Source organism: Uloborus diversus, chromosome 4, assembly GCF_026930045.1.
Source record: "Uloborus diversus isolate 005 chromosome 4, Udiv.v.3.1, whole genome shotgun sequence".
Taxonomy (NCBI): Eukaryota; Metazoa; Arthropoda; class Arachnida; order Araneae; family Uloboridae; genus Uloborus; species Uloborus diversus.
The window spans coordinates 61592662-61606481 of record NC_072734.1 but is presented as its reverse complement, the minus strand read 5'-3'; the positions used below and the strand labels follow the sequence as shown (position 1 = coordinate 61606481).

The window sequence follows — 13820 nt, the reverse complement described above, 5'->3', positions numbered from 1 at the left end:
GTTTGAAGTTTTTCTTTTGCGTAAGAACACATAGCGAGCACGGCATAAAGGCCTAAAACCGCGCATAACTTTTTAAATATTTGAACTAAAGCGATGAATCTTTTCCCCCGTGTTCAGAATAGTTTTTAGTTTTGAAATAAGCAATAAAAATTTTTTTGATCGTTTCATCACTTTTGAGGTACTGTAACCCCTTAAGTTATAAAAATGAAATCAACAGGTTTCAATTAACGACTTCGTTAAAAAAATTAATTGAATGAAACCACTGGTTTTTTCTTAAATCACAAAAAACTGCACTCACCCTGGATGGTCCTCTTGAAGAATGCCTTGCAAGCCTCGCAGCTGGCCACCCCGTAGTGGTACCCCGAGGCCACGTCCCCGCACACCAGGCACAGCCGCTTGGGGGAGTTCTTTCCGTCGGGGGCACCCTCCCCTCCCACGCCCCCGGCCAGCTCCCCGCCCCCCACCGTGCTCGAGCAGAAGGCGTCCTGGGCCAGCACCGGGCTGCCCGGGCTCGAGTCGCCCAGCTCGCTCGCGTACAGCTCCTGGAAAAGAAAGAGGCGTCAGGGAGCGAGCTCCGGAGAACATCGTCGAGAGACGACATGGGACAATATTGATATGAGATGATGGAGGGCATGACATTACCAGGGTCGGGTTTTTTGCCGGCAAAAAGGTATTTTTGCCGGGACAGTGGAAAAAACCATGGCAAAAGTGGAAAAAAACGGCAAAAATGGAAAAAACGGCAAAAACCTAATTGCAAATAAAGTAGCATCATATTGTTAATCAAGAAATAGTGACAATATGACATAAATAATGCACTTTGATATTTTAGTCACGTCTCTCCATGTTACTTCTCATTTATAAGGTGAAAAATAAATAAAAAAACAAATGTTGGGATTGCAAAACTTGAGATTTTAAATGTTTGCTAAAACAATTTTTTCAGAATGAGCCAATTCCTTCAATGCTAAAACAAAGAATGTTTACTTAAGCTTAGTAAATTAATAATTAAAAAAAAATGAATTCTAATTATATATATTTAATTAATCACTTTTTTTTGATCCCAGTAAGATTTTTAAGTTATTTAATGAATAACAGAATATTTACTTGAATATAGAAAAATATTAACTTTTCCTCACTAAAGAAATGATGCATTTTTTCTCACTGACTGGGAAAATGAATAATTTAAAAAGAAGAAAGAAAAGCTGATCGATATGTGCATTCTATATTCACTCTACTTTTTAGTGATACTAGCTCACTCTACGGAAAATGGCAAAGCCTTTTATCAAAATCTTTTCATGCTTTTACTTTTATATAAAAGGAAAAAAAACTGTCCGTAAGTTGTTAACAAAAAATCTATTTTTGCCACTGTGGCAAAAACCGCGGTTTTTTCCGCCTCCGGCAAAAACCTGCCAACCCTGGTCCAGAGAACATCATCAAAATACTGAGAAACGATATGTGACAATATTGGTACAAGAGGATAGAGGGCATGACATTACTGTCCACCTCTCATACTTGCCAACCTTCGAAGAAAAAAAACCAGGAGATTTTACTAGAGGTATATAGGTGATTCACCATCGACATATCCTCGCTACAGAATTATTAAATTATGCTTTTAAATGACATGAATACTAAATTTAAAGTGAAATGGGGAGTTTTTGTAGATGTAAGCAAATGGGTAGCAGCAAGAAAAATATACTGCAAAGGAAAGACTAAATAATAAGGAGTGAATTTGTTTAAAATTTCGTACATTCTCCAGTCTCTACCAGAAAAGTAGCTACCAAAATTTAATTACTAAAATCCGAAAAAAAAGGGAGATCAATATATAATGAAAATACAATATAACATAAGTAGGTATAGGGTAGCACATATTAAAATAACTTCAAACATTAAAAATAATTGAAACAATTTCAAGATGCAAAAGGATTGAAATCGGCTGCCATTTTCGGCAAAGCACGTGCTTCGTTGAACATGCAATGTGGAAAGCTTCCAAAAAATTATTTTTTACTAAATGAGTTATTAATTGGGAAAATTCTTATTCTCTGATATTGGTAGACTAGAACAGGGCGCCATCTATTGAGAGGAAAGTGAAACTTTTTGATGATTGACTGAAAAAAGGGGAGAAAATCGTAAAAAACGGGAAATCGGGAGATGGAAGCAAAAAACGGGAGTCTCCGGTTAAAAACAGTCGAGTTGGCAAGTATGACTGAAAGTTGAGCTATAGCTTGAGCAAGTCCATTCCTGTACCACTTGCTACTTCTTACCTGAATTATATTGTTTGCCAAAGGGGCAACAACACTAAATCCGCAAGTTCTTGAGCCGTTTTTCCTCACCCCTATTTCAACAAATGGAATCATTTAATCGGTCGGGCAGCGGAGCTCAACTTGCCAGAGGTGGACAGTACACAACATGTGACAAATTCATATTGTTAAAAGAGACTAGAACACGTTATTACACGACATCGAACGGACATGTGAAAATAGTGTTAAAAGAGGAGAGAGTGAAGTTACTGCAAGACTTTGGCGCAACATGCAACAATATTGTTAATAGAAGATAGTAAGACATTATTATACGATATAGTGGCGAAGTGTGACAATATCATAGGCATAGGTAAAAATCTTAATGTGCAAAAAACGTATGCTGCTCTGGTAATAAATGCTTAAATCAAAAATCAAGACTTTAAATTCCACGGGCTATATGTTCAGTTTTCAAAACTTTTAATTTTAAAGTTTTATTTCACTATTTGATTATTACTGGAATAATTACTGCAAAAACATCGTCCTTTGCCTGCACGCAAAAAGGGGTTGTCTCCCCTCCCCCCAAGGTAAAACATTTTCAGAGCTACTATTATGAAGATACGTTTTATAGTTACAATGCCTGACATGATTATCAAAGCCTTCAAATAGGCTGAAAGTAATCCTTGCATTCGGGTCACTCATAAAATTTCAAGACTTCTTTTTTTTTATTTTTTGGAATCCATTCTCTTAACTTTGGACAGCTATCTGCAACCTCAACGTTAACAATTAGATAAAGTAATTTTAATTAAAATTTTCATAAACTATATCTTAGGTAAGACAAGTTTTACGGCTCGTGAATGCTTCAATAAACTCGGAAGCAACTGGACACATTTTCAAATGGGCGAGCCAAAAAGAAGAGAGGCATGTCCTTAATCACACACAAAAAAAAAAAGATACAGGGTCGAAAATAATAATCAACATAAAGTCATTAATGACTAAGAGGCAGAACAGCATAGTAAATAATAATGAACGAGTGTTACGGGAGCGGATGCAATCAGATTTCGAAATGCGAAAAAAATCGGAAACGGAGACTAAAAACGCAATCTACACCATTAAAATCCGATTGTATCGTTTTATTTGTCTCCAGCTAAAATGCTGCTTCTGATTGGCTGTCGGGAGTCACGAGACCTCGATGATGGGACAGTGATGACCAAATATCGCCAAACTCGGGGCGGCGTTTGGAGATTTCTCACCAAAAAAGTCGTCAACTCGGCGATACAGAGTTCGTACTCAATTGCAGAAATAAAATGAAGGAGTTTTGGAGGAGTTTTGAAGGAATAAAAGGAGATTCTGAAGGAGTACTAATGGAGTGTCACACTTTTTTTTTCAATATATTTGACCATCTGCACCCTTTATTACAAAGTGTCACACTTCACCCCAAACTCCTCCTCTTGTCACGTCATATTTTTTACAAACATATTGTTACAATAGCTGTGTGATGTCACTTTTTGTCACCTCTCTCTTCCCCTTGTCACAATTTCATGAGCCCGTCTCATCCTCAAAGCATGACATTCCTTGGGGATGACCTTTTTTTTTACAACATCATAACTGCAATTAACTAAACAATTGTTTTTTAATACATCCACTTAATGTAGTACATCTACTTATGTATTTTTAAATATTTAAATAATAATTAGACAACCTGATTTTTGCCTTTGAGAGTGTGGTGGAGGGAAAAACAGTAATCATAAAACTTGAAAAAATAGCCAAGTACCATTTAAGCATGTGTTACTTCACTTATGAAATGTCTTAGTCTTCTACTAAAATTCTCACCTTCAACTTTTATGAATTAAGTATGATCAATTTGTAAATCGAAAAAAATACATGCACGAAATTACTACAATAAAATCGCCTTAGTGACGAAGTTAGTTGCCAATTGAAGTTTTTCAAGTTTCTGTTACAGAGGAAGATTATGTAGTCTTGAACTCTAAAAAAGAAGGAGTTTTGAAGGAGTTAAAACCAAAATAAAGGAGTTTGAAGAGCCCTTCAAAAAAATTTTTGTAAATGAAGGAGTATTGGAGGAGTTTTGAAGGAGCGTACGAATCCTGGCGATGCCTCTTCAATTTCTCGTCAAGCTCATAGACTCCATAAAGGTAGTCATACTTGTCAACCTTCGAAGGAAAAAAAAAAAGAGATTTTACTAGAGGTATCGCCAGCGGCATACCTTCACAACATAATTATTAATTGTGCTTTTAAATAACATGAACACTAAATTTAAAGTGAAATGCGGATTTTTCTCAGTTGTAAGCTAATGGGTAGCAGCAAGAAAAACATACTGCAAAGGAAAAACCTAATAATAAGTAGTGAACTTGCTTAAAGTTCTGTACATTCCCCAGTCTCTTCCAGAAAAGTAGCTACCAAAATTTAATTCCTAAAATCCGAAAGAAAAAAAAAATCAATATATGATGAAAATAATATACATAATAAGTAGGTATAGGGTAGCACATGTCAAAATAACTTCAAACTTTCAAAATAATTGAAATATTTTCAAGATGCAAAAAGATTGAAATTTGCTGCCATTTTCGGCAGAGCACGTGCTTCGTTGAACATGCAGTGGAAAGCTTCCAAAAAAATTAATTTTTGCTAACGGAGTTATTAATTGGAAAATTTCTTATTCCCTGACATTGGTAGACTAGAAAGTATGTATATGAACCTTTCTGATGATTGACTGAAAAAACGGGAGAAAATCGTAAAAAACGGGAGTTGGCAAGTATGGGTAGTAACAATTAAAGGCATTGAATACAGCAGCATGCAACAAATAGAGAGAGAGTTAAACTCACGAGCGCCATCTCTCGGGGCGAGGATGAGGAGGCCACCATCCGGAAGTCGGTGTGCCTGGAGGAGGGGGAGTACATAGAGTGGTGGGGGGATGGGGGGCACAGGGACCCCCCGCTGCTCACATCGCTGGGCTCCTCGCTCTTGATCTGCGACACGATTACGCTGCTGCTCTGGCCGGACATCACTCCGGGCTGGAAGAGAGGAGAATCGATATGAAACTTACCTTTTCGAAAATATCCAACAAGTTGGAAATGCGTTTTGAAAATGACAGGACATAAAGAACCACTTGTACCAAAAGACCATTTTTACTTCCTTTTACAAAAAAGGAAGTACAGTAGAAGACCGTTATAACGCACACCTTGGGACCAAAGCTTTTGCATTATACAGGTTTTGGCGTTATATAGATCATTTCCCAAATTTTGAAACTAATATTCAGAATATATCTATATATTAGCACTTCAGAATGAGTTTTATCTGCAATGAGTATTAAAGCACCAATATTACAATGAGTCATTCACAAATAAATATGTTTACAATCAAAATTCCGCACTTCTGCTAGCTTCATGGTTTGCATAACAGCTGCATTTTAAAGAGCCATCCGGTATTTTCTGTTTACTATGAGAACTAATTTTCAATTCAAAAGCTTTGAAATAAGATGGAAAGATGAGAAACTATCTCAAAATTTGATTTGCCTTTCAATTTTAGTGCTTGCAAAGCAAAACAGAGGGAGTTATTTAACTTCAAAACCTATTGTTTACCTCTGAAAATTGTGCGTTTTATAGAGAATGGCGTTATATAGGTCGGCGTTATAACGGTCTTCTACTGTAGTGTATATACAGTAAATTACCACCCATTAGCCAAGGCTAAAACAGAAATACGTGAAATACACCGCCAGCTCAGTCATTTCCAGCCGAGGACTGCCGTTTCGTGCTTATTGGCACTCATCAGCCCGGCATAGGAAAGTGACTGAGCTGCAGATGGAAAAGCTCTTAAGGAAGCCAAGAGTGCGGAACAAACTGGTAGCTAATACAGAATTAGCAGACCAGACGAGTGACCGAAGCAATGGTTCGGTTCAACTCGAAGATTGAACGCGAGGCAAGGTATATTCAGTAAATTACACCGAGTTGAACGATGATGGGTTCAATACAAGTCATGTAGGCTTAGATCTATTTTGTTTAGGAACAAGAAGGGGGCTATGAAAGACACAGCTTCAAAACATTAAATTTTAAATTGCGCTGAAGAGCAACTACAAATGTAAAACAATGCTTAAATTATAGCTATAAAACTTGGAGGGAAAAAAAAAAATCCTAGAGAAATGTTTTTATTTATTTTTATTTTTTTAAATGCACCAACATTTTCTAAATCATATTCTTGAATTATCAGCGATTTTATACTAGGGTGAAGTGAATATCAGGAAAAATGCTAATATATTTCCAAGATTCAATCCATGACAAAATGTTCAGGTTTTACTTTAATCTAGGACACTGAAACTCTTTTAAATGCTTCAAAATCACGTCGGCAATGAGTCTCACGTTCTTCAAAAAAAAAAAAAAAAAAAAAAATCTAGTGGCGTACCTCGGGGTTGGCAGGAGCCGCTTTTGCCAGGGGCGCAACAACTAGAGAGGCGGCAATTCAACAAGATTACCCCCCCCCCCCCCGCCCTCCCCAAAAATTTTTTTATGATTCCTCAAAAAACACTACTTATCATCGAAGGTAGGTTGAAATTACGTTTTTAGAGCTTCAATTTCGATAAGTTTTCGGTGAGGGCCTCGAATCTCTCCTAGGCTAAGCTAAAATAGCCTGTACTGCGTTTTTTGAACTATGATTTCAAACATTTCCGGGATGAACCTCCCGTAGCCTAATCTCCCTCAAAAGGGTCAAAGGTCATCTGCGATTGTATTTGCTTCGATTTCGAAAAATATTCGGGGGAGGGCTCTCAAAGCTCTTCTTCCCCAATCCCTTACATTACCAAAGAACGTCTAAAAATGCGTTTTTAAAGCTAGAATTTCCAACACTTTCATTCAGGGGGACCGATCCCCGCTCAGTGAATACCACAAAGCTCATATTGATAATACTATATCTAGTAACGACTCCATTTTCATTCTAAACCAGAAGCTGAAAAATTTTCTATCTTTCTGTATTTATCTATGCGTTTGAAAAAATGAAGGGGCCACCGAAAGTACCCCCTTAGTTTTTGTCGATGTGATTACTCTGCCTAAAATAAGGTCCCAAGTAAAGTTTTGTACTCGTTTTTAAAACATTAATTGAATCTTTGTAATGTTGTAATTTTTTGTAATACATTTTCTTAGAAAGTTATTTTTCTATCTTTTAGTGCCCTTTTGATGATTAAACATTTTTTGTTTTTTAATTTATGCCAATTTGAAAAGTAGGAAAAAAAAATGTATTGATACAGATAGAACTGAAAAATGTACCCCTGTCTTTGGTTCAAGAACGAACGATACTAATGTAGAATTTATTACTATTCAATTTCTATGAAATGGATCGTCCTCCTTAAAGTTCGTCAGGGGCGCAACACCCTATAGGTACGTTACAGAACAAATCCTGTACATTGTCCTGTACATGGCAAAAAAAAAAAAAAAAAAAAAAATGGAAGGAAATGTGTTGTTCCATCTATGTTTATCTGAAAATTGACTCTTTCGCTCAAAAAACACTACGCCAGAAAATTAGGTTCCGCAAAACGTAATCGCGTATTGCAATAATATTTCACTAATGTTGTGTTTTAAATACCTATTTTTCTGCCCGTTTGAACGATTTGTTCAAAATGTAGAAAAAGTGACAATACTCGATTGCAATAAGAACAAAGACGTTTTAGTGCATAAAAACTACGTACTTCCTATAAAACATAGTTTTCTTTTACTTGCTAAACACCATAATAACAAATTATAACACCGAGACAGCAATTACAGGGTGGAGGCAGAAACTGTGAAAAAAAGTTCCCTGACTTTTCCCTGACTAAGTTCACCAAATTTCCCTGATTTACGTTACCAATGATAATAGTTTCCTTACTTTGCCCTACTTGAAAACCTTTGCATAGTAAATAAAATGCAGTGTTGAAAACGTTTTAAGCTGCTAATTAAAAATATATTTTGAAAGGATGCTCTTTTTTTTTTTTAGTAAAAATAGTACATTAAATTATCTATAAGGAAATGTTATAGGAAATCTAAAACAATTATATTTTACTTCCAGTAACCAGTTAATATAAGAATTCTAAAAAAATATTACAAACACTCTTAAAGAAATATCTAATCATGATAAAACTAAAAAGTTTATGTAAAAATAATTTTGAACAAAATTTTCAATCGGTATAATTATTGCTGCAAGAATAACAAAAAAAAAAAAAAAAAAAAAAAATACTTATGTACACAAGGTAACTCAATAAGCTTTTATCTGCATTAATTTAAAAAACAAAGATTTTTTCTTGAGATCGTGATTACAGTATGCTAATTACTTCAAAACAATGAGTAACGGCAAGGGAGCTAAGGAATTAATGACGGCTTCCTCTTTGCCTGTAGGATTGTGTATGTTACGTAGCATGGAACTCGTGAAAGGTAAAAATTCGAGCTACGAAAAATAACTCTACAGACACAGAAGCAATTATAGGAAGTTCATCCTGTGTTTAATAAATTAAGATTCAATACTTTAACGTTGAGAAAAAAAGATGCACAAATATGCGGCAGTGTATAATCGCAACTCATTAATTTTACTTTTTTCTCAACAGATAATTGGCAGAAGACTCGGAGGAAACTAGGGTACTTAATTTTGCAAAGCAAAAAAAAAAAAAAAAATTCTTCATTTAATCAATTTTCCCGGAATTTTTGTTATTTTTTCGAAATTCCCTGATATTTCCCTGATTAATAAAGTTCCCTGACTTTTCCCTGATCTGTCGCCACCCTTAATTACAAAGTTAAGTTTTTACACAAATTGAGGAACACAATAATTTCTGCATAAAAAGTTTGGGAACCACTGAATTAAGACACCCGATCGATCAAGTTGCAATTAAAAATTGAAACTTTTTCAGACACTTAGGCTTCGAACAATAAAGCCTCGGAAGATAAGTATGCAAGCAACCCATCAGTGAATAAAGGTTGGATACTAGATGGACGTAAAAAAGTTGGAGTTAAAGTGCATACTGACAGACGATTAAGGAAGGATGTTCCAAAATGAGAAGTGATATTCCGATTCGGCGATCGATCGGGGAAAATCCTGTATTTCCCGTCCACAATTTGGCGAAGCTTGCACCCTCGTTATAGCGCGCTTGTCAGGTAGTGCGATCTATCCGAAAACGCGATATAACCGAGGTCATTAAAATTAAAAATTTCACTAATGAATACTGTCGTGGGCAGGCAGTATCTGCACAAATGAGTTTTAGAGATTTCGAAGAAGCACGTTTTGTGTTCAAAACTAACATTAGGGAAATGTTGGAATTAGATGGTTTTTTTTTTCGCTCTATTTTTTTCCGCGGAAACTAAATAAACAAGCTTGTACGGTGAAGCTAGTGTACAGCACATGTCAAAAATGCAAATAATAATAATAATAAATCTTTACTAATGATAAAGCTGAAAATCTCTGTCAGTCAGAATTTTTGTGACGCGCATAAATTTGGCACAAAGTTAGTTTGTAGCATGGGGGTGTGCACCTCGAAGCGATGTTTCGAAAATTCGATGTGGTTCTTTTTCTATTCCAATTTTAAGAACAAAATTATCATAAGATGGACAAGTGAATTATGAAATTATCATAACGTGGAACAGTAACATGGGTGCAAGCCAATTGGCGAAAAAATTCACCATACATTCTTTGTAAATATACAGGCGAACCAAAAGACCTTTTAATTTTTCTATTACGGGCAAAGCCGTGCGGGTACCACTAGTAATAAATAAATAAATAAAATAAAAGGAAAAAGAAAAATTTGCTGTTATTGCCCTTCACCTGCCCTCGGGAGAATAAGTTTGGCGAAAATTTTTTTTTTACATCACTAAGCAATTGGTTTTTATTTGAGCCCCCCCCCCCCCCCCGTGGCGACGGCTCTGGAGCCACTAGAAACTGTTCCTATATTCAAAAAGTGGAAACGTTCACTCAACTCTTGCACGCTTTTCGAACCAAATCTCTATCTAGAAGGGCCAGCTCCTCTCTCATTGTCACAGAATGAAGGCGAAATGTCTCAAAGGCCAGAAAAAGTATTTTCTACCTTAACTTCAAAATGAAAACTGAATATAAATGACAGTAGAATACTATTAATATTAAGAATAATAAAACCAAGTTAAGGGGGGTTGCAGAACCAAAAAAGCATTGTGAGTGAAATTCCGCTTGACAAGTTACTAGTCTTGATTTCGTCATACTATTTTCTTTGTAGGACAGATTTCTCTAATTAAAAAAAAAAAATAATTGTAAATAATTTTAAAATTAAGCCAAAAAAAAAGTGGTTAGGGGGGGGGGGGGGCTCATGGGCACTACCATGAGCCGCCACTAATTTTTGTATTAGGACTCATTTCTAAGTGAGACAAGGAAATGAAAAAATTATCCTAACTGCTGTTTTTTCAAACATAAAAAACAAATTTAAAGTATTTCTTTTTGGTAGTGTACGAATGTAAACAACTATTATTACACAAAACGTAAACTTCACCCTTTTTCGAAGAATGGAACACTGGCTAAAAAAGGAACAAAAAGTTAAGTGATGCTCAAGCGGTCTCACATGGAATGCAAAGTTTTAATACCTTTTCATCTGACGGAAGACAGTTGAGCGATATATCCAAATGAAAGATACAACGAGGGCTGTTGTTGTTGTAGCAACAACAACAGAAAATCAACGACACGAGGAGTTGCTGTATTATCCGTAGTTATGTGTCCATCCGTATCCGTGGACGGACGGTTCACGACGAAAACAAAACCAATTCGGGAGAAATCCGTCCGAACATTTTCCAAAGACGGGCCATTGCATCATAATGACAATTTTTATGAAAAGTACTGTCTTTGCTCATTTTCTTTGAATGCTTTTATAAATTATTTCACATATTACACATTATTCATTCACTTTGTATGATCCAAGTGCAACACATTATTTTGTTTCATTCGAACTTTCATCCTAATGATGGACCAGGATAATGTCGGTCCGGACACATCAACGACCTCAATCCAATGCTCGAAAACTAATCCAAATGAACAGTTTCTTATCGCTACTTCCGACACCCCCTTCAAACATTCACCAACATTTCATAACAACAACCAGTGGCGCACACAAGGGGTCCGGACCCCTCCCATAGCACTTGCATTTTTCTTATTTCAACTGATTATGATTCTATGTACTTTATACACAAAATATTTCCAAACAAAGAAAACAAGAATTTCAGTTCTAATAATAGAGAAAAAAATCCTCTTGTTAAAAACTTTTTTAGAAAATGTGTACATTTCTTGTAAGGAATTGCACAAGCGAGAGATCTTTCTCGACTTTGAGAAGGCTAAAAACATACTTAAATAGTACTATGTATAATGAACGTTTAATGTGTTCTTGTTCAAGCAATGTCACCATCATACACTGAGGAAGTTATGAATAAAATCGAAAAATGAACTAGAAAACTAAATTTTATTCTACGATGTTTTGTAAACCTATAGAGGCAGACTATGGGCGACTGTAAATGAAAACAGAGTAATAATAATGTTTTTAGTTTTGTAATTACAGGTTAAAATGAGACTTTTCTTGACTTGATACTTGAATTTGGGCATCTCTTTTCATTTATGAACAATGATAAAAGTAAATACATTGCATAAATTCATTTGCTTTCTGGTAATTTAAGTATCTGTTATTAATATTTTTTTTATTAATGAGTGCTAATTATTTATTCAATAACTTATTTTTTACTGTTTTTGTTCTCAAGAATCGATAAAATCAAGTCAATATGTTTGACGGCATATTGGGGTATGATATGAAAATGGGACTTTTAACTATGGACCCTCCCCTTGCAAAATTCCTGTGTGCGCCACTGACAACAACAAATACAATAACATTGAAAAACAAAACAATAAAAGTTATTTATTTTCCGCGTCGTCTCACACATCTCAACCGTTAATGATGAGATGCCAGGGGGCGCGTCAGTTTTAATGTAAACAATCGGACTCTCGTCCGTGTTTTGTTTATCGTGGAAGAAAGAACTACTAGAGCTAAGAGAACTCACCCTTCGCATAGCATCCATCGGCATCCCATGGACGAGGGAAAGTGAATCTCTCTCCCACGGCTGGTGTGGGAACTGGCCCACTTCCCCGCCAAGGACAGGTGCGGAACACACAAAGACACTTTCGCTGCCCCCCGACCCCGTTTTTTTTTTCCTCTCCTTCTTTACTCCTTATAGAACTCCGGAGACCTCAAAATTTAGAAAAGTTTAGAAACACACTTTTCATAGTTCGGTATAGCAGATTCTTAACAAGGTCCGGGACACGTTTTGAAATTTTTTTTTATTATATACTTTAGAGTTTTGAAATTTTTTGCACTGATTCACCATTTATTTAATAAGCAAAATCATAACAAATATGAAAAAAAAAATTTATTTAAATTTAATTAGTTTAAAAAAATGGGGTTGCTTTAAATTGCTATAACTCAAAATATTCTTGATCAATTTTCAATTTTTTTTAAATGAATTACGCACAAATATCTAAGCTTTAATATTTATTCGGCGATTTTAAAAATATTGATTCAATAAAAAATAAAAAATATTTGAAGAAAAATTCGAAGATATTTCTTTTTTAAATCATAATTTTTGCAGTAAACGTTTTTTTAAAATTCGCCGAATAAAATTTAAAGTAAACTGTTTGAAAAAGCTATGCTCCGAGTTTCATTACTTTATCTGTATCGGTTCCTGACTTATAAGAGTTTGAATGCAAGAAATCGGGAAAAATGGCATCATGGAGAAAAACGCGTTTAAAGTTTTAAAGTTAAGTACACATTAGTTTGGTGCATGAAACAAAAATAATTATATCTTTCGTTCTATTTAAGATAGAAACAAGATTCAAACGTCCTCTTAAGCAGAAAAACAAGGAGTAATTTTTCACATAATAATAAAAAAAATTGCAAAATTTGACGATTTTTGTGTCTCGGAGACCCTTAAATCGTTAGGATCTTTTCTTAACGAAAACATTATAAACAAGAGCTATACGAATGACTGCCGAGAGAAATGGATTTAAAAGTTCCCTTGGAGTTTGTTTTAACGAGGTTCGACTGCAATAATTAAAAATTTAAAGAACAATCGAGCCTGACATGGCTGACGTCATGTTAAGATGTCGGGCAGGGTTCGCTGATATATATCAGTCAATACATATTATGATATATATATCACGGTATATATTTGATATTCATTTTGAAAATATCGTGAGATTTTGATATTTTCGATATTTATTTTTTCAACTACGGTATTTTCAACGTAAAAATTATGTTAATCATCGTAATATTGCTCATTTATTATTAAAAATAACCAAAAAGTTACGTGCTATACTTTCATGATGTATTATTACATCATTAATATAAGAAAGTAAGTATCTGGACGACCAAGGCTCGCTCGGCTTTAAAAGTGTTTTTTTTTTTTTTTTGTCAACGCGTGTTTTTTTTAAGGTTCGATGCTTTTTCAAATATACTTGAAAAGCATCACGTTAACAAAATATTAAGGTTCTCGCGAGTCGTTGGATATGCTTCCGAAAAACGAGAAATATACATATAATCACTTCATCAGCATTATAATCATTTCAGCT

General features: G+C 35.1%; 1 protein-coding gene across 1 annotated transcript in view; it reads right to left on the bottom strand.

Annotated features, from left to right (window-relative positions):
• The window catches only part of LOC129220595 (steroid hormone receptor ERR1-like), a 37353-nt gene extending 25079 nt beyond the window's left edge, over positions 1–12274 (bottom strand). Inside the window, exons 1-3 of the mRNA XM_054855025.1 lie at positions 12257–12274; positions 5072–5260; positions 299–542 (exon numbers count right to left, since the gene is read on the bottom strand). Coding sequence (XP_054711000.1) covers positions 299–542; positions 5072–5260; positions 12257–12274 — 451 coding nt within the window. The remainder of the gene's footprint in view (positions 1–298; positions 543–5071; positions 5261–12256) is intronic.
• Positions 12275–13820: the final 1546 nt, after the last annotated feature.